The sequence below is a fragment of the Phascolarctos cinereus genome, unplaced genomic scaffold (genome assembly GCF_003287225.1).
Source record: "Phascolarctos cinereus isolate Bilbo 61053 unplaced genomic scaffold, phaCin_HiC Scaffold_9;HRSCAF=440, whole genome shotgun sequence".
Taxonomy (NCBI): Eukaryota; Metazoa; Chordata; class Mammalia; order Diprotodontia; family Phascolarctidae; genus Phascolarctos; species Phascolarctos cinereus.
The window spans coordinates 241,245,551-241,271,516 of NW_027556402.1; the positions used below are offsets into that span (position 1 = coordinate 241,245,551).

Here is a 25,966-nt window from a genome sequence, read left to right on the forward strand (position 1 = left end):
GCCAGGACTTCAGCAGGAACTCATTCAAAGAGCAGAGTAGCACTGTTGCTTAAGGGAATGGAAGAATTGATTAATGGAGAATTTTCAAAAGCCAAACCCTGTATAGCTTGGCCAAGGAACAGTAGAGCAGATAGAATGCTAATATGCCCACCACTTGCTTACCAAAGCAATGGGAAGATCACTTAAGCCTGGTGCAAAAAGTAGGAGGGAACATAGAATTATCAATGGGACAAAAATCAGAAAATCCAGGCCAAAAATATCTGGCAGTAAGTTGCAGGGAGGTTTCTCCCCTCTGTTAAATGGGGAAACTGGGCGGGGTCTCTGTGGTTCTGACCTTCTGTGTTCTAAGGTCTTGTCTAACGCTAACATTTTCTATATGAGATCCCTTCCAGTTCTGATATTATGTTTTCATGTCCCTTCCATATAGTGCCAATGTTCTCATGTGCTTTCCAGCTCTGACTTTCCATTCTGTGGTCCCTTTCAGTTCTAATATTCAGTAATTCCATGAGCAGATAATCCAGGGGGCATCTAGGCATGATGATAGAATCCTATGCCATGGGAAAATTATGGGAATGATAGTTAGACTTTTGCTTAATAAAATGGCTAGCTTTTCTATATAGCACTTCAGGGTTTGCAAAGTGCTTTAAAATATCATTTCACGTTACTCTCCCAGCAGCCCTGGGAGGTAGGTGCTATTGTTATCACCATTTTACAGATGAGGAGCCTGAGGCAGACAGAGATTAAGTGCATTGCTCAGGATCACATAGTTAAATGTCTGCAACAGGATTTGAACCTAGGAAAGCTAGATTGAATCTGACTTGAAAATAACACCATTAGGAAGCTCCTGGCTCCTGGGAGTGGAGTACAGAGCCAATTAGGAAGGTTCCTTTCCTTTCCATTGCCTGTGACTCAAGCAGACTTGAGCTTCAGTTAAATTCCCAAGATTTGGTGACCAGCATTATTTATTTCATTGGAAGAAAACATCGCGGTCACTCAGTGATTTAAATGGGTTGTGTTCTCACTTGGAAGGGAAGGGAAGGAAGGGGAACAGGGATATAACTTTTCCTTTCCAGTTCCGGATCAGGAGCTGTAGATTGAGCTTTCCTGGCCCTGCGCGTCTCCTGACTTGTTTGACAGGCTTTAGTGAGCTTCCAGATGTTGAATGCTCCTCAGCCAGTGATAATGGATGTATCTGTGTATGTATTTTACCAGGAAAGTATCTATTGAGTTCTTGATACTTATTTGCAAGGGACTCCTGGGGGAACAGTAGCAGCGTCTAGTGTTACCAGAATGTGTGATTCTTTTTTTTTTTAAGTTCATCTGCTTTTACTTCAGGACTAAGGAGTTGGGAAACACAGAGCGATTCACCACTTCACCCCTCCCCCCTCCATGAGAGTTTAAAACATGTGGCAGAAACTTTGAGCCACACAGACTTGGCTGGATAAAGCAGGGTATCTTGCTTTTTTTCTTTTTAAACTTTGATCTTCATTTTCATCATAAAAAAATATTAGTAGCACTCAAGTGTTAAACATTTTTCACTTAGGAGAAGTGAAATTCTTTGGGTTAATGTTGGTTATCAAGTCAAAGCTTGCTGTGTGTTCCAGTCACACTTTTCCCCAAAAAGCCCTTTGCCCTGTTTTTTGTTGTTGAGTCATTTTTCAGTCTGATTGTTCGTGACCCCATTTGGGGTTTTCTTGTCAGAGATACTGGAGTGGTTTGTCATTTCCTTCTCCAGCCCATTTTACAGATGAGGAACTGAGGCAAACAGGGTGAAGTGACTTGTCCAGGGTCACACAGCTAGTAAGTGTCTGAGGCCAGATTTGAATTCAGGAAGTTGAGGCTTCTTGACTCCAGGCCCAGCACTATATCCACTATGCCACCTAGCTGCCCTCTTTACTAGGGGAGAAGAGACATTATACTTGACAAGATGAACAGAATGTGTAGTGATGACGATCGCTTTCATACCAGTTGTGTGACCTATGAGCATACCACTTAGGCTTTCCTAGACTCCGTTTTCCCCTCTGTAAAATAAGGATACTAAATACTTGCAGTGCCTGCCTTTCAGCTATGCAGGCAAGGGTTTAGTAGACAGAACATTGGACCCAGAGTTTGGAAAACCTAAGTTCTAATCCTGCCCTATATACTTACTGTGATTCTGAGCAGATAACTTGGCTTTTCAGCCTCAGTGTATTCATCTGTGAAGTGGGGATAATAATAGCATCTACCCAGGGTTGTTGTGAGGATCAAGATAACGTGTATAAAGCACCTGGCGAATGTTTAAGTGCTCTATAAATGTTAATTGCTATCATCATCCTCATCATCATGATCATCATTGTTAGGTAGCTCAGTGGCTCAGTGGATAGAGTGCTGAGCCTGGAGTCAGGAAGATCTGAGTTCAAATGTGACCTCAGACACTTACTAGCTGTGTGACCTTAATTTCTGTTTGCTTTACTCCAAAGGAGAAGGAAATGGCAAACTACTTGGTATCTTTGCCAAGAAAACCCCACAGACAGTATTGGCATGCTGTGATCCATAGGGTCATAAAGAGTTGGAGACGACTGAACAACAAAAATATCATCATCATCACCATTAGTGAAATTTTACTTAAGATGAACTAGGTTATATAATCTCTCATGATAATTAGGTGATCAGAAGGCTGAAGCACCTGAGTGGTCATTTGATTAATGCTTCTGTCATCTGCCTTTTGGCAGAAGCCCCCACATCTCGTATGCACCAAGCAATAAAAGCTACCGTCTTTGATTGGTATCAGAGCTTGTGTCTAACTATTTGACTTGTACTGTTTGAAGTAGCCTTTTGACTGTAAAAATAAATGTCTGTCTTCTCTAGATCTGGTCACCACATATGCTTGGCCTTATTACAGGATTCTAGTGAGGGTCTCAGCAAGAGGTTCGTTGCTTCTGGCCCTGGCTTCACTCTGCTATCAAGGGATAGTTTAGGCCTCCAGCTCCACCTAAACATTTACAAAAGATTAGGTTCTCATACAGTCTCATGTATCATCATGGCCAAAGCATTCATCACCTAGTGGCTTAAGCTCTTGATGAAGGAGCCTCCTGTCCTTTGTCAACAGCCTGTCCCTGGAACCATAGAGGAAGCCTTTCCAAATTGGCATAACCTACTTGAGCTTGCACCCTACTGTCATAGACTTTGAGAACCCAAGACCTCCTCTTTGCCCATACAGTGAAGCAGCAGGATGAGACATTTACATAGTTAAGGTAAAATAAACACTGGTGTCTCTAAAGAAAGGCACATCAATATATAACCTTGTAGACATATACCTAAGATAGACACTGACAAATCTCTGTGAGTATTTGAGCTTGTTAGCAAGAGCTGGCACTGTGGAGATCTCTTCTGGCTGGCCCTCATACTTCATATGTGAGGCCACAATTCATACAACATCTAGCACAGTGGAGTAGCTAAGAAGGTTGAAGATTTCTGTGTTTCTGCCGCTTACCTGGTTAAAGGATTATAGAATGAGAGCATGCTGATTAAGATCCAGGAGTCAGGCCAAGTGACCATTTTGTGCTAAGAGGTTCAGACTCTTCGAAAAGCCCAGTTAGACCTAAGCCATCTTTGGGCCTGCACCAATATAGGCTTTCCTTGCATCTTGTCTTGCTCAGAACCTGCCGAGGCTGAGCTTCATGGAAGCAGGAGTCTTCCTACGTGATACTGTGGATTCTTCTGCAGGAGGCAACCTCAGATTGTAGCTTCATGGTTCTATCTGAGTGGCTGTTGCTCTTTAAAGTTACCTAGTCTAGGAATGATGACAAGACTGCTATTAAAATTCACCTTTTCTAAGCATTCGTTACTGCCCTCAATCTTTTCAAATACGTGATGAAGAATTACTGGAGAAGCTGTTGTCCTCAAAGAGGAGATAGTTCAGACTTTCAGCTCAGTGCTGGGAGTGCTCCAGTCTTCAGGGCATAGTGGGAGCATCGCTGAAGTGAGAAGCCATCAAGGGTCATTCATACTTGAAGACCTGTAGTTAGGAGTGAATGTTTAAAAAAAACTGCCTTCTGCAAGATAGGGGAAGCTCCTCCTCGCCTTTGGCCCCTCTCGAGGAATTCTGAGTAATCTGTGAGGACTGCTCTACCTACAGCTTGCACTGATTTACACACCAAAGGCTCATGGGAACCAGAGGGAAAATAGTTGATGCACGTTACTGCTGCAGAGAGTATTGCTGCAAGAACATAAGAAATACAAGAGAGCAGAGCAGAAGCTCAGAGCGGTGCTGAGAGAAGATGCAGTGAAGGTTGACCTCTCCAAACTGTTTGCAAAGCACCCGATCCCCATCGGAGAAAAAAGTCAAACAAATATTGAGGGAAGGAAGTCAGATGTGTGTGCGAACCATTGGAATAACATCTGATCTTTTTAAAAGGCACCCAGTTGGGAATTACAGTGAAGTGGCACTTTTTTCTTCCCAACTGAGCAAATTCAAACAATGAGTTTAGGATTTGTTTACACAGCTATTGATGAAACATCAAATGTAGGCCTGGAGGCTCCTTATCCCAAAGGAGGGGGACTGTGTTTTCTGCTAGCAGAAAGAATCTTCTGAATCACCTTTCCTTCAAATTCAGTTACAAACTTGCCAGTGCTGTTTGTCTAGCTACAAGGGTGGGGAACTTGCGGCCTTAAGACCACATGTGGCCTTCTAGATCCTTAAGTTCCGTCTTTTGACTGATCAGTCAGTCAGCCTTGGTAAGGCTTGCCATCCTCAAGAGCTAATTACTATTAGAAGCAATGTCATCTAGTAGAAAGAACATTCAACAATAAGCATTTATTAAAGGCCTGCTAGGATCCAGGTACCTTGCTAGGTGCTGGGGGTATAAAAACAAAATATGAAAGACCCTACCTTTGTGGAGCTTACATTCTATTGGGGGCAGTTGGGAGGGGGGTGTGTGGAAATTCAGGACACAGAATACTGATAAGTAAATGCAAAAAAAATTATGCAAAGTCATTTTACCAGCAACTGATTAGGATATGTGTCTGGCAGAAGATCAGTCAATAAACATTTAGTAAGCACCCATATGTGTCAGGCACTGTGCTAAGTTCTGGGGATACAAAAAGGCAAAAAACAGTCCCTACCCTCGAGGAACTCACAATCTAATGAGGAAGACAACGTGCAAACAAGGATATACAAATGAGCTAGATGCAGGATAAATAGGAAATAATTAAGAGAGGGACGGCACTAGAATTAAGAGGTGTTGGGAAAGGCTTCTTGTAGAAGATGGGATTTTAGTTGGATTTAAAGGAAGCCAAGGAAGCCAGGAGGTGAGATGAGGAGGGAGAGCACTCCTGGCATGGTGAATGGCCAGAGAAAAGGCCTGGCACCAAGAGATGAAGCGTCTCTTTCTTGGAACAGCCAGGAGGCCAGAGTCACCGGATCAGAGAGTCCATGATGGGGAATAAGATGTCAGAAGATTGGAAAGGTTGGGCAGGGCTCTGAATGCCAAAAAGCATTTTGTATTTGCTCCTGTAGGCAATAGGAAGCCAATGGAGTTTATTGAGTAAGAAGAGGACGTGGTCAGACCTGCACTTTAGGAAAACCACTTTGGGAGCTAAATGGAGGGCGGCTTGGAATAAGGAGAGTCTTGAGGCAGGCAGACCCACCAGCGGGCTATTTCAGTAATCAAGGAGTAAGGTGATGGAAGCCTGTACTAGAGTAGTGACAGTGCCAGAGGAGAGAAGGGGTTGTGTTTGAGAGAGGTGGGAATAATGAAATCAACAGGCTTTGGCAATAGCTTAGATGGGGGGAGGGGATGAGAGATGGTGAGGAATCCCTAGGTTGAAAGCCTGAAGGACTCTGAAGATGGTGTATCCCTCCACTGTGATAGGGAGGGGTTTGGGGAAAAGAGTTCCATTCTGGACCTGTTGAATTTCAGATGTCTACTGGACATCCAGTTCTAGATGTCTGAAAGTCAGTTGGAGATTCGAGACTGGAAGTCAGCAGAGAGGTTAGAACAGTTTAGATAGATTTGAAGACTTATCAGCATAGCAATGGTCATTCGATCCATGGGTGCTGATGAGAACACCAAAGGAAGCAGTATTGAAGGAAAAGAGGAAAGGGCCCAGGACAGAACCCTGAGGGATGCCTGTGGTTGGATGAGGATCCAGCAGGAGAGTCTGAGAAGGAGTGGTCAGATACATAGGAGAACCAGCAGAGAGTGGCATCCCCAAAATCTGAAGAGAATAGAGTGTCAAGGAGGAGAGGAGGATCAGCAGGGTCAAAGGCTGCAGAGAGGCTGAAGGGCAATGGGGATTGAGGTGGCCCTTGAGCTGGCCTTCAATTAGGAGAAATGGCTAATTATTCGCTGTGTGTCCATGGGCAAGATCCCTCTTACACTTCTGTTACATTATCTGTAAAATGGGGGCAATAATACTTGCATTTCCCCAGCTCATAGCACTGGGGTAAGAAGAATGCTTCGTAAGTCACAAAGTGCTAGATAAAGGACATCTATACATGTAAACCGATGTTCTGGGTCAATACATATGAGAGGTATTGGTAATTTCATGGCTTAAGGTTAATGCATTATTTTCCTCCTCTGCCTCCCCACGCCTTTCAAATGGAGCCGATTGTGATAATATTCTCATCCATGAAAGGATACATATGCAAGTGGGGAATGGTCCTGATTTGGAGTGTGTTGTCTCCTTGGGATGGATTACAGGGTAACATCAGCTGCTACAGGAATTACTAGGCTTCAAACGTTAGCTTGAGATTTGGGGGCTTTGGAAAATTTGTCTTGGATGGGCAGTTCATTTGCATTGATTTTGGACAGGCTGTTTAAACAGGGATTTGCTCAGGGCCAAAGGGATAGCCACAGCCAGAGGCCCGATTTATTCTGTTCCCCCAATTCCCCAAGGAAGGCCCTTTGCTTATTCCTTTCAGAGGAAAATATTGTAATATGTTTCTCTGGACTTTAAGCCACTCCCTTTGTTTCTAGTTGTAAAACTGGATGGAAAATCCAGGGTTTGAGACAGTGGTTTATGATTGCTGTTGCATAAGAAGTGGTGATTAACTCCACATTTTGAAAGGAAGGGAACATATGGGATCGCACTAGGTGCCCTGACCTTAGAAAAAGGTTTTGGGATAGTGGTTTTTGACGTGGAAGACATATAGGTTAGGAAAATCAAAATAAAGTAAACTAGCGTCAGTATGTAGAAATTACGAGTTAAATGAAGTCCCTCCTGACTCTTGAAAATTGGTGCCCAAGGATAGTTTGGTATCTTAGTTTTTATAGGAATTAATCACTATGTATCTCTTGGCTTAAAATCAGATTCCTAGAATGTCTGAGCAAGAAGGGACCTTAGAGGTCCTCTATGCTACTCATTTTCCAGATGGATAAACTGGGAAGCAGACGTCAGTAGTCTTTTAAAAATGCTTGTGCTTTTAAGTGTATGTGTCCCAAGGCCAGGAATAGAGCTTATGCACACCTCAACAACAGCAACACTCCCTGTCCCACCTCCCCTGCTTGCTCTCAAACCTCACCTGTGGGAATCCTGCTTTCCCTTCTAGATTCCCTCAGTGAAGCCCTCCCTGATTCGTGCCTCACCAACATGTTAGGTAGAAATGAGCTTCTCATTGACTGTCCCCTACTTTGTGCTTCTGTGAGGCACCACATTCTGCTTCCTATTCTAGCTCTGGGATGTACATCACTCCTCCCCTCCTAAATAATAAGAGCCAGAATTCTGGCTTGTTTTATCCCTTTGGCCTACCGTACTACCTGGTACACAGACAGTGGTTAAGTGATGCTCACTGAGTGAGTAAATGAATCCATGAAGGAGAAGTGGTGTGCCACATTCTTATCCTTTTCTTTCTTTTGACCTAGCAGTATTTCTTGGGAGAAGGGGGTGCTCAAGGCCTGACTCTGGAAGGCTGACTGCTGATGGTAGCATGAGGCCGCTTAAAGTTACTCTTTGTGTATGTGTGCACATACATGTGTGTGCATGTGCTCACCCACTTCAGGAGTGTTAGTGCCTCTTTAAATCATGTTTGAACAGTGGTTTCCTTACTTGGAGCTTCTCTCTGCCAGTAAGAGGATAACCAGCCAGTTCTCTTAGTGTCCTTCATAAATAGGTGACTCAGATTAATCCTGCAGTCTTTGCCTGATCACTCAGCCAGCTGTTGGCAGCAAAGAGGATGCCAGGCTGACTCTTACTCCATTTCTTCCCCTTCCACAACTCCACCCCCAATAAGAATCTGTGGGATCAGAAGATCATAGATTTAGGGGTGAAAGGGATTGTAGAGGCCAGCGAGTCCAACTGTTCCATTTTACAGGTGAAGAAACTGAGTCTGAGAGTGGCTGAGTGACTTTCACAGTGTCACACAGTAGGGCAGGGTTTGAACTTGGGTCTTCATGATTCCAATCCAGTCCTCTGTTCTCTGTGCACCCAGGGTGTTGTGAAATCAAAAGGTAATGCTCAGAAGCCACAGGGAAGTCATTTATGTCTTTTGGGGCCTTGTCACTTTTCTCCAATTCAGCCAAGACCCAGTTTGGAATAAATAAATGAATAAATGAAAAAGCACTTATGAAATGTTTACTAGGTACAAAGCATTGTGCTAAGCACTGAGGCTACAGTTGGAAAAGACAATCTTTGCTCTTAGGGAGCTCACATTATAATAAGACAACAACACATAAAGCATCTTTAAAAAGTTTCCATTAATAAAATCAGTATTAAATTCTTAACCGGTTGGTGGGGTAAAGGACTTCAACACTAAGAACTTTTTCCTCAAAAAAATTAAACTTAATTTTTATAAAATTAACAAGTATTTATTTTCTCTTCTTCCCACACCCCTGGCCCTCAAAAAGAGAGAAAAAGAAAAGCCTGGTAGCAGTTGTGCGGTCAAGGAGTAGCTGTGGCCTCAGACTATAATATGGCTGGAGTTGGGGTGGGTGGGGTGGAAAGCAGGTTGGATACACAGCCCCTAGTCTGGGGAGTGCTGCTGTTTCGAGACTCAGGGCCTTACCAAATTTATCAGTTTAACTATAGCAGAATTATTGGCCAAACTGATGAGCTAACGTGGGAAGAGCTTGGCTTTCGAAGCTGATTGTGGCCCTTCACCTGATGCAAAATGGAAGTCATCTGAGGCCCCGGGAGAGGTAATGGCTAGACACCAACTAGGGTGCTTTGCAGATAATAGGCAGACAATCAGGATTCATTGGTTCAGTAAGTGAATGAATGAAAGCTCCCAAGCAGGATCTCCTTTTCTACTCATTGCAGTCAACTTGAAGAAGCTATTTGGTTAAATCTCACTGTGCCACCTTTCTTTGTGGTTTCGTAAACTGTTCCCTAAGGCCTGAGCTCAAGATAGTGAGTCCCACCCTGGCATGGAGGCTGTAGAGGTGACAGTTATTCCATGCTTTCCGGAGCCCCGGATTAGAAGACCTCATCTCTTCCTGCTCCCACCCTTCTCTCATCGCATTCCACCTCAAGGGAACACATTGCCTTATGAGGGATAGGAGTGGAGTTTTCTTTTTCCTTCAGCTGCTTTTCTCCAGTGTCAGTCGCTGCATGAGAGCGTGGTGGAAGGCAAGGCCTCAGTGTGTACAAGTTTATTAGGGAACCTCACCAATTCATTGCCGCAGTGCCGGATGACAGCTGGTGGAGTCACTGATCTCAAGAGTGTGAGTGAGCTGCTTTGTGCTCTAAACGCAAACCACATTCACAAAAAGCCCTGGGCTTTTAGCAAAGAGCTCAGGATGGGCGCAGCGAAGCTCAACATCTGCTTGGTGATTCTGCAAAGGAACTTGGGCCCTTACTTTACAAATCCACCTTGCATGTTTGTAAGCAACTGTTTCTATCCCTTCCCAGGTCTGTCAGCGACACCTGGAGGGGCATCATCCCCTAGCTGTCTGTGGTTCTTTCACTCCTCATTTCTGACATCACATTAACCAGCTGGTATGCCCATTGTGCCAGAGACACTTTACTAAACTCTAGGGTGGCAGTGAAGGGGGTAAAGTCAGGATTCTGCTTCTGGGCCCATTCTCAAACTTATGATCTATTGGGAGGTAAAAGACAAATAGAAAAATGGTCAATAGCATGATGGCATTGAAATACTGCATTGGAATAATAGAACTATAGAATATACACTTTGGTGAGGGCAGGCCTAGACATTGAGGAATCATCATTTAGTCCAACCCCCTTCCCTCTGTTGTTTTGTAGATGAGGAAACTGAGGCTGAAACAGGGGAAGCAACTAGCTCGAGGTCCCGCAGCTCATCAGAGGCCTCCTGCCTCCCAGGCGAGTGTTGTTTGCCCTGCTTGACCCTGAACTGTGGCTTAAGCCCAGCTGTGGCTTTCACATGGAAGTGCTCACTGATGACAGACCTACAGAGATACTGGGCAAATGCCTTTGATTTTTACTTATTTATTTGTTGTGGAATCATAGGCTTCAAACTGACAAAGAAAGTTGGGGCGGCACGTCAGTCTCTTACAGCATCATGGTAAGGAGGAAAGAGTGCTGGCTTTGGAGTTGGGAGGCCTGGGGATCGAGCCTCATTCTGCTGCTTATCAATGTCCCCCCATTGTTAGTGTTCTCTAGCTTTTGGAATTACTTGGTTTGCACTTTGTGCATTTACTTACCTGTATGTATCTGACCACTGCCTCACGTGATCTGCCCTCCCTCTTATCACACCCCTATCCCCTGTCTCTTAGCCCCTTCCCCTCCCACTTCCCTATTGGGAACCAGCTGAGTGTGTGAGTTCAGGGAAGAGTGAGGTTCAACTGTTGCTCACTCCATCCCCCCCATTGTAAAACCCTTTCTTGCACACTATTTTTATGTGAGATAATTTTCCCCATTCTTCCTCTTTCTTCCCCTTTTTCCCATTAATGCCTGTTTCTCATCCTTCTGTTTTTCTTTTGTTTTGTTTTGTTTTCTTTTTTTTTTTTTTGGCTAGGCAGTGGGGTTAAGTGACTTGCTCAGGGTCACACAGCTAGTAAATGTTATATGTCTGAGGCCAGATTTGAACTCAGGTCCTCCTGAATCCAGGGCTGGTGCTCTATCCACTGCATCACCTAGCTGCCCCCCCTTCTGTTTTTCTTTTGAAATTATCTCAACTTAATAGACTCATACCCTTGCCCTCTGTCTAAGTAGATGCCTTTAATGGCCCTAATGATGATAAAGTTCTTGGGAGTTACACGTATCATCTTCCCATTTGGGATAATGAACTGTTTAACCTTATTAAGTTCCTTATGATTTCTCACTTGTTTTTACTTTATTATGCCTCTCTTGAGTCTTGTGTTTAAATATCAAATTTTCTATTCACCTCTGGTCTTTTCATCAGGAATGCAGAAGTCCTTTATTTATTTATTTGGCAAGGCTATTGGGGTTAAGTGACTTGCCCAGGGTCACACAGCTAGCAAGTGTCAAGTGTCTGAGGCCAGATTTGAACTCAGGTCCTCCTGACTCCAGAGCCAGTGTTCCATCCACTGTGCCATCTAGCTGCCCCAGAAGTCCTCTATTTAATTAAATATCCATTTTCCTCCCTGAAGAATTATACTCCGTTTTGCTGGTAGGTTATTCTTGGCTGTAATGCTAGGTCCTTTGCCTTACTGAATGTCATATCCCAAACCTACTCCTATACTGTGGTGGCTGCTGAATCTTATGTGATCCTGACTGTGGCTCTTTGGTATTTGAATAGTTTTTTGGGCTGCTTTCAATATTTTCTCCTTGACCTGGGAACTCTGGAATTTGACTACAATATTCTTGGGAGTTTTCATTTTGGGACCTCTTTCAGGAGGTGATTGGTGGATTCTTTCAATTTCTATTTTGCCCTCTGGTTTTACGATGTGGGAACAGTTTTCCTTTATAATTTCTTGAAATATATCTAGGCTTTTTTTTTTATGTCATGGCTTTTGGGTAGGCTAGTAATTCTTAAACTATTTCTCCTCAATCTGTTTTCCAGGCCAGTTATTTTTCCAATGAGATATTTCATATTTTCTTCTATTTTTTCGTTCTTTTGACTTTGACTGTTTCTTAATGTCTCATGGAGTCATTAACTTCTGCTTGACCTATCCTAATTTTTAAGGAATGGTTTTATTCAGTGAACTTTTGTACCTGGGTTTCTTTCTTTCTTTCTTTCTTTCTTTCTTTCTTTCTTTCTTTCTTTCTTTCTTTCTTTTTCTTTCTTTCTTTCTTTCTTTCTTTCTTTCTTTCTTTCTTTCTTTCTTTCTTTCTTTTTTACCATTTAGCCAATTCTGCTTTTTAAGGTGTTTTTTCTTTACTATTTGGCCAATTCTATTTTTAGGGAGTTATTTTCTTCATTATTTTTTGTGTGCCTACTTAGCCAAGCTGTTGATTCTCTTTTCATAATTTTCTTGTATTGCTCTCAATTTCTTTTCCTAATTTTTCCTTTAGCCCTCTTGTTTGATTTCTAAAATGATATGCTTTTTTATTATCTCTTTGTTTAGCTCTTCTGGGAATTCTTATTGGGTTTGTGTCTCATCTACATTTTTCTTGGAGTTTTGCTTGTAGATATTTTCACATCACTGTTTTCTTCTGAGTTTGTGTCTTGAGCTCCCCTGTTACCATAGTAGCTTTTTATGGTCAGGTTCTTTTTTTGTTGTTTGCTTATTTTTCCACTCTATTTCTTGACTTTGAACTTTTTATCAGAGTTGGGCTTTGCTTACCTGGGGGTGGTGGGGACTGTCTCAGCCTTCAGGCTTTTTTACCCTGCTTTTTCCATAGTTCTGGGGGTCTATAAGTTTTTGGTTCTTCCAAGGTAATATGATAGGGGAAGTGTGGTCACTGCTTTTTTGGTCCTTTTTCAGGAAGAGTCTTTGCTCTTTTGGGAACGCAAGCACTAGCCCTCCTCTCTGCCCTGGAATTGCAACCAGGAACTGAGTCTTCTATTCCCTTGCAACCATAAGTCCTTCTTTCCACCCTGTAAATGCAACTTGGAACTGGGTAGTAGGCAATGGAGTGAGTGGTCCCACACCCGGTGCCTGCATAGGGGTTACCTGTAATCTTTCTCTGACTAGTTGTCCATCCCTTTACCTTTTCTGGGAAGTGAGAGCTCCTAGTACTGCTGCTGCCATCACCACTGCTGCTTCTAAGACCAACCGATGGTGTTGCTGCTGTGCTGCTCTATAGGCCAGCCTCCATCCTTCTGGCCTCCTAAGTTGTCTTGGGCTGGAAAAATGTGTCACCCCAACCTTTTGTTAGCTATGCTGCTCCAGAATTTGATTTGATGTGATTTAAGGTTGTTTGGAGGAAAATATTGGGAGAGTTTGGCAGGAATCCTTTCTTTACTCTGCCATCTTGACTTCACTTTCCCCTCCCCCACCCCCTTTACCTATATACATATTGTATCTCTCCAGCACACAGAAAAATGTTCTCTCCTTCTGTGCAGTTGCTGTTTTCTTTTTCTCACCATTGTCTTACAGTGTCTTGCACCTAGTGAGTCTTTAATAAATGTTAGCAAAATTGAAGCTATTGAGTGGAGACAGCTGGTGAGTTGGGCTCTAAACCCTGTTTAATCCCTTAGTATTTGCTGAGCAGTTAACTCTGTAGGAGACCCTATTCTAAGTGCTTTGGAGGAGATCTAGATAAGTAAGATGTCCTCTCTACCTTCAGGGAATTTCCAGCCTATGAAAGGAACTAAGGAATAATATGACTTAAATAAGACAACTACCACCATCAGGAAGTGGGTCGTATGAAAAGAATGTTATGAACTACAAGGACTTTAAAGAACTTAGGTGAAGATGAGACACATCTAAGTGTGGCGGTAGTATTAGTCTCATCTCAAACATTGAGAAAATGACGGTATCCTTTGGAATGATGTACTGGTGAGAGGCAGCATGATTTAAAGAGCCCCAGCCTGGGAACCAGAAGACCAGGGTTCAAGTCCTAGCTTTGTCACTTAGAGGCTTTGTGACCTAGGGCAAGGCTTCATTTTTCATCATCTTTAAAATGAAAGAGTTAGAGTGGACGAGCTCTAAGATCCCTTCCTACTCTAAAATCCTATCACTTCCCCCTCCCCCAGAAAGTCTTCCCTTTTCACTGTTGTCTTCTTGATATTGATAGCATCTGGGGATTTTGGCATCACAGATTTAGGATTGAGAGAGGCTGTAGGGACCCCATAGTCCAACCCCCTTATTTCACAACTGAGGAAACTGAGGCCCAGAAAGGAGAAGAGACTTTTCTAACATCATACACGTGGTAAAGGACAGAGCTGGAATTCAAATCCAGCCTTCTGCCTCCACATGCAGTGCTCTTTCCAGTTCTAATTAAGTTCATTCCCATATCAATTCTAGCCAACTTCAGATAGGCCTTCTGTGCTCCTTCTGTGCCCTAGCTCTATATTTTGTGAAGCATGAATGCCACATCCCGTTATTCAGACGCTTCCCTGTAGTCAGATTGTAGTGAGTGGGAAGCCTGCCAAAACCCCAGGAGCATGACCTCTGGGTTTCCTTCCAACTCTGAGATTCTGTGATTCTGTGATTGGTTGGCATATTTTAATCAGTGCCCTTAACCACACAGCCTGGAATGGTCTAACAGGGGAATGTTAACACATAACATAACACATGCATGTGTTTGTCAGAACCAATCAGTATTATGAAACTCCAGGTGACAGCTCCCTCACTCCCTTTTCTGGGAAATCTAGTGTCCGTTTAGGATCGTGTCCCAGACACGGGCCAACGTTTATTTGAGCTTTCTGAAGGTTGTCCAGTGCCAAATGTGCTGTCAGGCATGAATTTCATTAAAGTCATGAGCTGGAAATGAAGCAAGTCAGACCCACCATTCCAACAAGTTTACAGCACCAGGATTTACTCCTTTTCCTGTATGGAAAGCTGAATATAAGAGATGAGCTTTGGTCCATGTTCTAGAGTTAATCCTAGGGCTTGGTGTGGTCTCTGAGAGAATCTAAAACTAAGATACTTGGCAGAAACCAGTCATGAAACCATCCACCTCTACTTACTGTGTTGAGGAAAGCCTGGGAGAAAGAGGCAGAGTGGGGTGATGGAAAAAGGTTAGACTTGTCTGTTATCCACAAACATTTCAGTGCTTACTGTGTGCTAGACAGCAGGGATACATAGCACTAGGAATACACAGGAAAACAAAAATATAGTCCCTGCCCTTGGGAACTTACATGCAATGGAGGAGACAACATGTAAAAAATATGTGCACACAAGCTACATACAGACTATGTGGAAGGTGACTTTAGAGAAGAAAATGCTTACAGCTGGGGCATAGGGGCAAGAGCTGTAAAAGAGCTGAGTCTTCAGGGAAGCCTTGGATTCTAAGAGGCTGAAGTGAGGAGGAAAAATATTCCAGGATGGAGGACAGCCACCGCAAAGGCACCAAGAAGGAAAATGGCACTGGATGTAGAACTGTGAGGAGGTCAGTGTGGCTGGACTGTAGCCTTGGTGCAGGGGAGTAGAGTCTGAAAAGATTGGAAAGGTAGGAAGTGTCCTAAAGTATAAAGACCTTTAGATGCCAAACAGGAAAGTTTATAGTTGATCCTAGAGGTAACAGGGCACCGTTGCTGTTTGCTGAGTAAAGGGCTCATATGGTTAGAACTGGGCTTTAGGAAAATCGAGGCAGCTAGATAGAGCACTAGGTCTGGAGTTAGGAGGACCTGAGTTCAAATCAGGACTAAGATATTTACTGGCTATGTGACTCTGGGCGAGTCACTTAACTGTTTGCCTCAGTTTCCTCATCTGTAAAATAAACTGGAGAAGGAAATAGCAAACCACTCCTGTGTCTTTGCCAAGAAAACCCCAAATGGGGTCATGAAGAATCAGACAATGAGTGAAAATGATTGAACAACTTAGGAAAATCACTTTGGTGGCTTTCTAGAGCAGAGGTGTCAGATACAGTGCCTACAAGACTCCTGAGTGAGACCTGAACCAAATTAAAGTATAGTTAGGAAGTATTTAACAAAATAAATAAAAATAAAATAGAACATAGGTAACTTTACATTATAGAACTAATATAGCCCACAGGAGTCCTTATGAAAGGTTTAGTGGCCCCATTTCTCTTTGAGTTTAATACCACTGGTGTAGAGCAATGGTATGAAATGGGTCCCTGCAGGCCACAGGATTAGAAAACCACAAATTAGAACCCCTGGGTTATGAGCAACAAAACAGAGAACTATACGTTTTCTGTGATCCCTACAACCTTTCAAACCTCTCAAAAAAGAAATTATGTGCCAAAGATACAGGGATTTCATGGTTTAGGACAGCCAAAATCCAAAAAAGAGTTAAAAAATAAAAACCCAAAACTCATAAACTGATGTTAACTGACCCTGAGCTCACTCAGCACTCTTGCCTTCCCATGCTACAAGCATTGAGGCTGCAGTAGCAGACTCAAGCACCCAACACAAACTCATAACAAAACCCATTCCCAACATCTCAGTCTTTCCTCCCTCTTTTTAGTGCCATGGAGACCCTGGCTTCAAGCTGTGGAAGAAAGCCATAGCCTGATAGCACCAGTGCTGCAAAACTCTGAACTTCTAGTGCTGGAGTAGACAACCCCATGTGGCACCAGCTAGCAAAGCTCCGAACCTCTAGTCATCTCTTTGAACTCAGGTGCCAGGTCAGAGCATGAAGGAACTCAGGAAATGGGACAAAACACTGGGAATAGACACCATAAGAAACCGTGTGTGTGTGTATGTGGAGTTGGAGGGGGGGGGGGGAGTGCTACAAGCACTCCTCTCAGCCTGAGGGAAAGAGCAGAGCCTTCCAGACAGGGCCACATCTGGTTTTCTTTCTAAAAATGTTCAGATTTGCAGAGTAGGTCACTCTGGGCTGCATCCTGAGATCCATTGTCCTTTGGAACACATTGTTCCATTCCCTCCTACATTTTTTGGTGAGTGTATAATAGTCCTGTGTTATTTGAATTTCCTTTCCATTATATTTAGAAGTCTTTCTCCTGATCGCTTTTATTTTATTTTTTTATTGGTCTCCCTGTTGTTATTCTGTTGTTATTGCTGTCCTTGGCTGCTATATTACTTCTCTCTGTCTCTGTCTCTGTCTCTCTCTCATAATTAATTAACTTATTTTTAGTTTTCAACATTCACCTTCCATAAGATTTTGAGTTTTGAATTTTCTCCCCCTCCTTTTCCTCCCCCCTCCCCAAGACAGCATGCAATCTGATGTAGGCTCTACTTCTACATTCATATTAAACATGTTTTCACTTAGTGATGACATAAAGAATTAGAACTAATGAGAGGAACCACAAAAAAGAAGAAATAAAACAAAACAACAAAAGAAAAGGAGAGCAAATAGTATGCTTCGATCTGCATTCAGACTCCATAGTCCTTTCTCTGGATGTGGATAGCATTTTCCATTATGAGTCTTTTGGAGTTGTCTTAGATCTTGCCTTGTTCAGAAGGGCCAAGTCTATCGAAGTCAATCATCGCATAGTGTGGCTGTTACTGTGTACAACAGTGTTCTCCTGGTTCTGCTCACTTCACTCAGCATCAGACCATACAAGTCTTTCCAGCTTTTTCTGAAGTCTGCCTGCTCATCATTTCTTATAGCACAATAGTATTCCATTACATTCATATACCACAACTTGTTCAGCCATTCCCCAATTGATGGGCATCCTTTCAATTTCCAATTCTTTGCCACCACAAAAAGAACTGCTATAAATACCTTTGTACATATGGGTCCTTTTCCCATTTTTATGATCTCTTTGGGATACATCCCCTAAAAGTGGTATAACAAGGTCAAAGAATATGTACAGTTTTATAGCCCTTTGGGCGTAGTTCCAGATTGCTCTCTAGAATAGTTGGATCAGTTCACAACTCCACCAACAGTGCATTAGTGTCCAATTTTCCCACATCTTCTCCAACATTTATCATTTTCCTGTTTTGTCATGTCAGCTAATCTGATGGGTGTGATATAGAACCTTAGAGTCATTTTGATTTGCATTTCTCTAAGCAATAGTGATTTAATGCATTTTTTCATATGACTATAGATACCTTTAATTTCTTCCTCTGAAAACTTGTCTTTTCATAGCCTTTCACCACCTATCAATTGGGGAATGACTTGGATTCTTATAAATTCAACTCAGTTCTCTATATATTTTAGAAATGAGGCCTTTATCAGAGACACTGGTTGTAAAAATTGTTTCCCAGCTTTCTGCTTCCCTTCTAATCTTGTTTGCATTGGCTTTGTTTGTGCAAAAACTTTTCAATTTAATGTAATCAAAATCATCCATTTTGCATTTTATAATGTTTTCTATCTCTTGTATATTATTTCTCAAACACCCCAAATGACAGAAATGCAAGAGGAAATCTCTTCCAAAATTTGTTTCTGAATTGAATTATTTATTTTATACACTATATATGTTGAAGTTTGCAGTCTTGTATTTTGCTCTGAAGGTGATCTGTGAATTGTTTCCATTGGTAGTTCGTTTTGTTTGTTCAAAAGTTCTGGACAGTTCTCTTCTATTATGTCCTTCCTTATGATGTTATCGTTTGTCGTTTGTTCTCAGAGTGGACCATGACATAAGGAAGGTGATGTCATGACTTTGAGCGAATTGGATTAAAGTGAGGGAGATCTGTGCAAAGTCACCACCTCACTTTCTCCTCTGGAGCCGTCTGGGTCCAGTGGCAAGATATACATCAGGATGAGTGGAGATGGGCCCCTCCTTATGATGTAGGAAAGAATGGAATAACGTGTTCCAAAGGTAGTGGAGCTTAGGATTCAGCTTAGGGTGACTTATTTTGCAAATCTAAGATTAACCATACATGAAAAAGATTGACATTCAATATTAGGCATTTGAAACATTTTTAGAAAGAAAACCAACTAAAGAGGTAACAAGTGAAGAAGTGGGTATGGGACATTTTGGACAGAACCTAGTGACACTGGTTATAGGTGAATCAGGTTGGTTTTTTTTTTTTGGTAGGACTATATTACAGCATTCGAGGAGAGTACATGAAAGGAGAGGAGGAGGAGAATAGAGGGGATAGCAAGGAATGTATGGTGTGCCAGGGTCAATTCAAAGGCTAGCAATGAGGGGAAGGTGACCCCTGTGGCCTCACACAGAGACAGAGAAGTGGGTGAGGAGAAGGGGGGAAAGTTAGAAAAGAGGTAGGTCCTTCCTTTGGTGGTGGGAGTGGGTTCCACTGATGATTGCTTCTCTAGCTGAAATGAAATGATCTCTCAAGGAGTCCTTGCACTAGGTGTGTCCTGAGGGGAATTTGGTATTTGAAAATTCTACTCATCCTCTTGTGGGGTGGAGGGTGTTTAGAACTCCTTGGGGTATCTGGCACCTGGATAAATGGGAAAACATGGATCCTGGGAGGGAATTTTGAGGCAAATGAGGGGGAAAAAAGGAATCGGGGAGGGTCTAACTCAGTGGTTGGCTGAATCATCAGGAATGTGGTGGTGGAGGACATATCATGGGGCATTGTCCTCTCTGACACCTGTAATAGTTAGCATTGGTCTGGCCATTAGGCACAGTGGAAGAGGAGAATCCACAAGACAAGCTCTACAAGGCAGTGGTAGAAACTGCCTAAACGGAAGAGCCTAGAATGGATCCCTTGGAGATCCTTGGACTACAGAGAAAAGAGAGAGGGCAGATCATGAATAATTGAAGGAGAGTCTAGAGTAGACAGGAAAAGAGAATGAATAATGGAGAGAATGAGAGAAATCTTGTTTGGAAAGGGAAGCAAAAAAATGCGTTTTAAAAAACTAAGGAGCAGAACTAGTTGAAGGGGAGGAGTAGAAGGGGGAATCTACCTTACTGAGAAGAAAAAAAGAGAGGAAGAATTATGTAACCGTATGAAAACAGGAGAGAAAAAGGAACTGGTAAGCAAAAATACAAAGGGAAAGCAGTGACAAATGAGAAGAAGGGATCGGCAGTGAGAGAAAGAGAGCCAGTGGGAACAAGGCCACCTTAAAAAGAGATTAAGGTGAAGTAACCGGACGACATAGTACTGTGTTTATAGCACAAGCGTGGGGAATCATGGCGGGGGGGGGGGCCGCGGGGGCAGGGGGGGAAAGGGGACTGATATCAGAGACAGATGGAGGAAAATGTAAACCTGACTCTCACAACTTTAAATTTGAATGAATTAAACAATCCAATAAATGAAAAAGAATGGCAGATTGAATAAGAAGATAAAAGCCTACAATCTGTGGCTTATAAGAAACACCTTGAAGAAACAAAGACATACACAAAATAAAACTGAGGAAATGGGGGAAATTTTATTATGCATCAAGTGACCCCCCAAAAAAGCAGAAATTGCCATCATGCTGATAAAGCAAAACGAACAATTTAAAAAGAGGATTAAAAAACCATTAAAAAAGGAAACTGTATTATGCCGAAAGGAGCCATTGACAACAAACCAATATCTATCATAAACTTATATACTCCAAATGCCTTCACATCCAAATTCAAAAGAAACATCTGACCTACAAGAAGACATAGACTAATGTAATAGCCACAGGAGACTTCAGTACTCTCCTCTCAGTTTTAGAGAAATCTGACAGAAAGATAAACAAAAGGAAAAATATGGCAATGAAGACATTGCTGGAGAAACCAGACTTAAAAGACGTATAGAATCTTCTAAATGGGAGAATAAAAGAATATACATACGTCTCAGCACCACATGAAACTTTTACAAAAATTGACCATGTACTAGGTCACAGAGATACTGCACACGTATTTTTAAAAAAAGCAAAAATAGTTAACATCATTTACAGACAATAGTGATCAAAGTCACAATTAAGTTCAGGGACCACAAACAAAAGACACAGACTCAAATGTAGACTTAACAAAGCAAACCTAAATAATGAGTGGGTAAAAGGCTCAATCATTGAAATAATAATTATGTAAAAGAAAACAGTAATGATGAAAAAAATACCTAAATTTCTGGGATGCAGTTAAAACACTCCTTAGGGGGAAATCATATACTTCTATAAACATGCATTACCAAAAGAGAAAAAGACGATGAAAGAACTGAGTTTTAGTGTAATTCTGTGCATGGGAGTTTTCCTCAGGCCACAAGTTTGACACTCATGGTATAGAGAATGGATTCAAGTAGAGCAAGACTGGAGGTAGGGAAATCAATTAAAAGGCTACTAGTCAAACAAGAAATAATAAGGAACTAGTCAGGCCCTGTGTGAGTAATTTTACCTCTAGGAGACTGTTTTCTTATCTATAAAATGGGGATGACACTGTTATTTATCCTTTCTGTCTCATGGTAGTTGCTAGAAAGTGGTAACTTTGTAACCTTAAAAATATTCCATGGCTGTATCCCAGAGAGATCGTAAAAATGGGAAAAGGACCCACATGTACAAAAATATTTATATCTTTCTGTGGTGGCAAATTGAGGGGAATTGAGCCCATCCATTGGGGAATGGCTGAACAAGTTGTGGTATATGAATGTAATGGAATACTATTGCGTTGTAAGAAAGGTTGAGCAGGTGGACTTCAGAAAAACCTGGAAGGACTTGTATGGACTGATGCTGAGTGAAGTGAGCAGCACCAGGAGGACATTGTACACAGTAATAGCCACATTGTGCGATGACTAACTTAGACTTAGCCCTTCTCAGCAATGCAAGTATCTCCAAAAATCTCATGATGGAAAACACTCTCCACATCCAGAGAAAGAACTACAAAGTTTGAATGCAGATTGAAGCACACTATTTGCTCTTTTTTTCTTGTGTTTTGTTTTGTTTCCTCTTTCTTGTGGTTCCTCCTATTGGTTCTAGTTCTTCCTTCAAACATGAGTGATGTTAAAATTTTAAAAAATGCTCCATGGGTATGAGTTGTTTTTAAAATTCCTGCACAAAAACCTTTTGCATCATGTTTTCAGAACTTTATCTTCAGTCAGACCCACTCACGCTTGTTTTAGAGAAGTTTGAGCTGGGTGCGATAATAGGGTTTGATGACCAGGGAATTAGCCCAGCTGTAACAGCCCATGAATGAAACAGCCATGTCACCTTGGTCGCTGCAGTAGCCTTTCCCTTGTCCTCCAGCCTCTACCCATTCCAAGCCATCCTCTTCATGGCGGAGCTGCCAAAATGAACTTCCAAAAGTGCGGGTCTCATTGTGTCCTTCCAGGCTCTTGACGAGTGGGCTGCGGCTGATTTCTGCAGGCTTGTTCCATGTTTCCTGTACTCTGTGGTCCAGCTAAACTGACCACCTTGTTGTTCCTCACATATAGGGTGAGTGTCCCTGAAGCCTTAGGGCACTTTTGGGCTCTGATAGTTTAAAGCTGCCCTCAGACTTTGGGGACACCCACCCAGTACTATTCCCTCCTCACCTCTGCCTCGAAGAACCCTACACCATCACCCACATGAGGGCACTTCTGGCCTTCCCAACAGCCAGTGTCCCTTCCCCTACCTGATGAAGATTTCCTTGGATCTGTTTGTATTTTGGGCATGCTTCTATGTGTATAGGTTGTCTCCCATGAATGACTGTAAGCTTCCTGAAGGTAGAATATGTCATACTGGTCCTTGTGTCCTTGGTGCCTACTACCATGCTTACTAGTAGTTGCCTAATAAATACTTGCTGACTAATGGATAGAAATAGTTCAGATCTTCTGTCTAGTTAAGGTTTGCAGAACACTTTATGTACATTCTCTTTTGACCCGAACCCAAGACCTTGGTGATTGCATTATCTCACAAAACACGAGACCTGCTTCCTAGTCTAGCCGCCCACAGCCATCACTGACGAGAGAAATAATGATGGAGAAGGGACGCCCTTCCCTCCTCACCATGAGCAACGACTTCTGACTTACTTTGAGCAGTAGGCAGGTTAGCACAAGAGTCCTGTGAGCGGCAGCACCCCCTCCTCCAATCCTCCCACCCCCCACCCCAAACACTGATCCTGCTTCCAGTCCACTCCTCATGACTCTCAGGGAAGCAGCTCTTTGTGGGGAAGAGGCCTGCCATTCCAGGGCAGGCTAGCCAGCCTACCAGAAGCAGCAGGAAACCTGAGGGAGAGACGGAGACAGCAAGGTGAACCACCATCATTACCACCACCACCGCCACCTCGATCACTATCTCCCCTCAAAGCCCAATAAAGACCATCTGAGACTCTGAACTGCAGAGCCTGGTGGCTGCACGCATCATCCTGGGAAGCAATCCTGGTGGAGACAGAGCTGGTGACTGCTTCCTGGCACAGCAACTGATAGGATTTTCTCAGTGGAAATGACATTAAAGAAGAGCATGACCATCTGCTTTGGCCCTGTACCTCAAAGACCTGGGACTTTTCTGTCTGCCTTTCAGCTGAAACCTGCCCCATTAGAATGGGAGCTTCTCCAGGGCAGGGACTAGCTTTTCTATTTGTACCCCCAGCACTTAGCAGGACTCTTTTCATTCAGTCATGCATCCTCCCAACCACACCCAGAGGTTAGATGCTATTAATCTCCTCATTTTTAAATATGAGGACGCAGGCTCAGAGAGAGGCTGAATAACTTTCCCTGCTCACCAGGGCCACACCCTGGGCCACATCCTTACTAAGTTAGCGTGGTCCTAAGTGTGACTTCTGGAGTCTCAGTCTCTTCATGTGTAAAATGGAGGTAAGTGTTAACTTGCATTCCCTACCTCACAGGGTTGTACCAAGAAAAGTGCTTTGCAAACTTGAAATGTATATGAATGTAAATCAGTATAAGTAAAGCCTTGTCACTGTGGCCCATAGGCCCTGGTAAGTATAACCATCCCAGGTGCCCAGTAGCAGCACCTCTGGGCACCTTCTGCCTTTGAAGATATGGTGATTACAGCAGCTACTTGGAGGGTCATTTTTCTCCCTAGAGCAGACACATAATTTCATACTTTTACATCCCAGATGGGCACCACCTGTGTTACACCTTCTGTCTCTTTTGCTGCTCGACCAGAGTCCGGAATCTGACTATGGTTAACATACACTCTGGATTGAAAATGTACCAGGCAAGCTGGTTTAGATTGTAAGGTATTGTCCATTTTACCCAAAGCATTTAGTAGGTACCATTAAGAGTCAAACCACTCTCTTCACACTCTTTATTAACTTGCTCTTTGAGAGTAGGCACAACATGGAGGACAAATGTCATTCTGTCCAAGACTGACTGAGGTGGCCAGTGCAGGGAGTATTAGGAGGAAATTTAAAAATCCTTTAGAGGTGACCCAGTCTACCCCCTTCATTTTGATGATGATAACGATGATGATGGCTAACATATAACACCATAAAGTTTGCAAAGTGCTTTATTTATGTTATCTCATTTGATCCTAACAACAGCCCTATGAGGTAGGCACTATTATTATCACCTCCATTTTACACATGGGAAAACTGAGGCCACAAGAGGCTAAAGTGGCTTCCCCAAAGTCACACAGCTAGTAAAGTTCAGGAGTAGGATTCCTGATTCCAAGTCTAGCGCCCTAGTGACATTTTACTCAGGAATCTGAGGTGCAGGGAGGTTAACCAGCCTTCCCAGAGTCATACAGCTCAAGAGAGTAGGAAAGAAGCAAGCATTTATTAAGTGCCTATTATTCTGGTTACTGTGCTAAGCACTTGGCAAACATTATCTTAGTTGATCATCATAATATACTCTGGGAGGCAAGTGTTGACAGTTGACAGTGAAGAAACTGAGGCAGATAGAGATTAAGTGACTTTCCCAGATTTACACAGCTAGTTTGTCTGAGGCTGAGTTGGGATTCAGGTATTCAGGTCTCAGACCCAGTGCTCTATTCACTATGCCACCTCGCTGCCTCTATACTGAGCGGTTTTGAAAAGAATTCTGGATTTAGAGTCATGAGACCCAGGTACAAGTCCTTGTACTGACCCATGTGGTTATGTGATTATGGGCACACTTGGGCCTCAGTTTCTTCATCTGTAATATTTACGTTACTTGTTTTTCTGGGGTATTGTCAAAGTACTTTGTAAACCATAAAACATGATGGAAACATGTACTCATAGTCAGAGTGGTGTTGTTAGCTCTTTGACTGAAGCTGGAGTCTCCTGCCATCTCTTCCCAGTTTTTGTCTTCTAAGAGGCAAGCTAGTCATCTGCTAAGGACCTTGGAAACAGAACATGAGCATCTTAATCCTGATCATAAGGCATTGGGTTGTCAGATCCACATGAGTAGTAGAGAACTTTGGTGGCCACACCAAGGACCAGTAGCCCATCCAACTGAATAGAACTGGGAATGTAAAGGAGGAAATTGCCTTGGTCCAGGTGGGAGATGATTAAAGCCTAGTTTAAGGCCATCACATCTGAAATAAAAAGAAAGAAGCAGATTGGACTAACATTGTGTCATTTCAGTCTTTATAATAAGTATCTGAACATAACCAGCGAGCAGGACTATGCTCCCTTGGAGCCAGGCCACCATCCTAATATTACTTAGGCTGTCACAGTTTCTGGGATCCAGGGGACAGAATCCAGGGGCTTCTGCCACTATTCCATAGGCTCCACTGTCAGCTCAGAGCAACAGAAACCTAGCCAGCCTCTTGTGGTACTCAGAACCTTGGTCACTGTAACTTTGAGATCCTATTGGGCATGTCTAAGTGTTCCTCTCCATCCCTGCTTCCCACGAGATACCTCCCCGTGTCTCTGTAAGCTCACTTTTCTGTGGTCACTGAAGCAGTGGTGAGAGGCATGATGATCAGTGGAGCTGTTGAAGGAGAAAGCTTTGTAAAGTTCTCCATAAATGAGTTCCTCTAGTGAACTGCAGGTAGAAGAAATAGCACAGGACCGGGAGTCTGACTCAGACATGCATTGGGGGGTGGGGGGGGGGATTTGATTGCTCTAGGCCCTAGTTTCTTCATCTGTAACATGAGAAGAAGAATATTTGCATGATTGACCTCTCCAGGTTATTGTGAGGAAAGTGTTCTATAAACCTTGAGCACTGGAAAAATGGGAGCTATCCTTACTCCATCAAACCATGAGCATAGAGAAGCCATGTCTTATTTCATTTCCTCCTCCACCACCTTAGCAGAGTACAAGACCCTAGTAAGAGGCTAGTAAATGTTTGTTCAATTGAATTACAACCCCCAAACCTATGGGCATTGTAGAAGAA

The 25,966-nt window shown here is 42.8% G+C and overlaps 1 protein-coding gene across 2 annotated transcripts in view; it reads left to right on the plus strand.

Moving 5' to 3' along the window:
• Positions 1–25,966, plus strand: part of EXT2 (exostosin glycosyltransferase 2) — a 195,850-nt gene that overhangs the window by 149,653 nt on the left and 20,231 nt on the right. The window contains exon 11 of one of the 2 annotated variants that reach the window (XM_021009725.2): positions 10,180–10,257. The exons of the other annotated variant lie outside the window; for it this stretch is intronic. Coding sequence (XP_020865384.1) covers positions 10,180–10,257 — 78 coding nt within the window. The remainder of the gene's footprint in view (positions 1–10,179; positions 10,258–25,966) is intronic. 2 annotated transcript variants of the gene reach the window in all.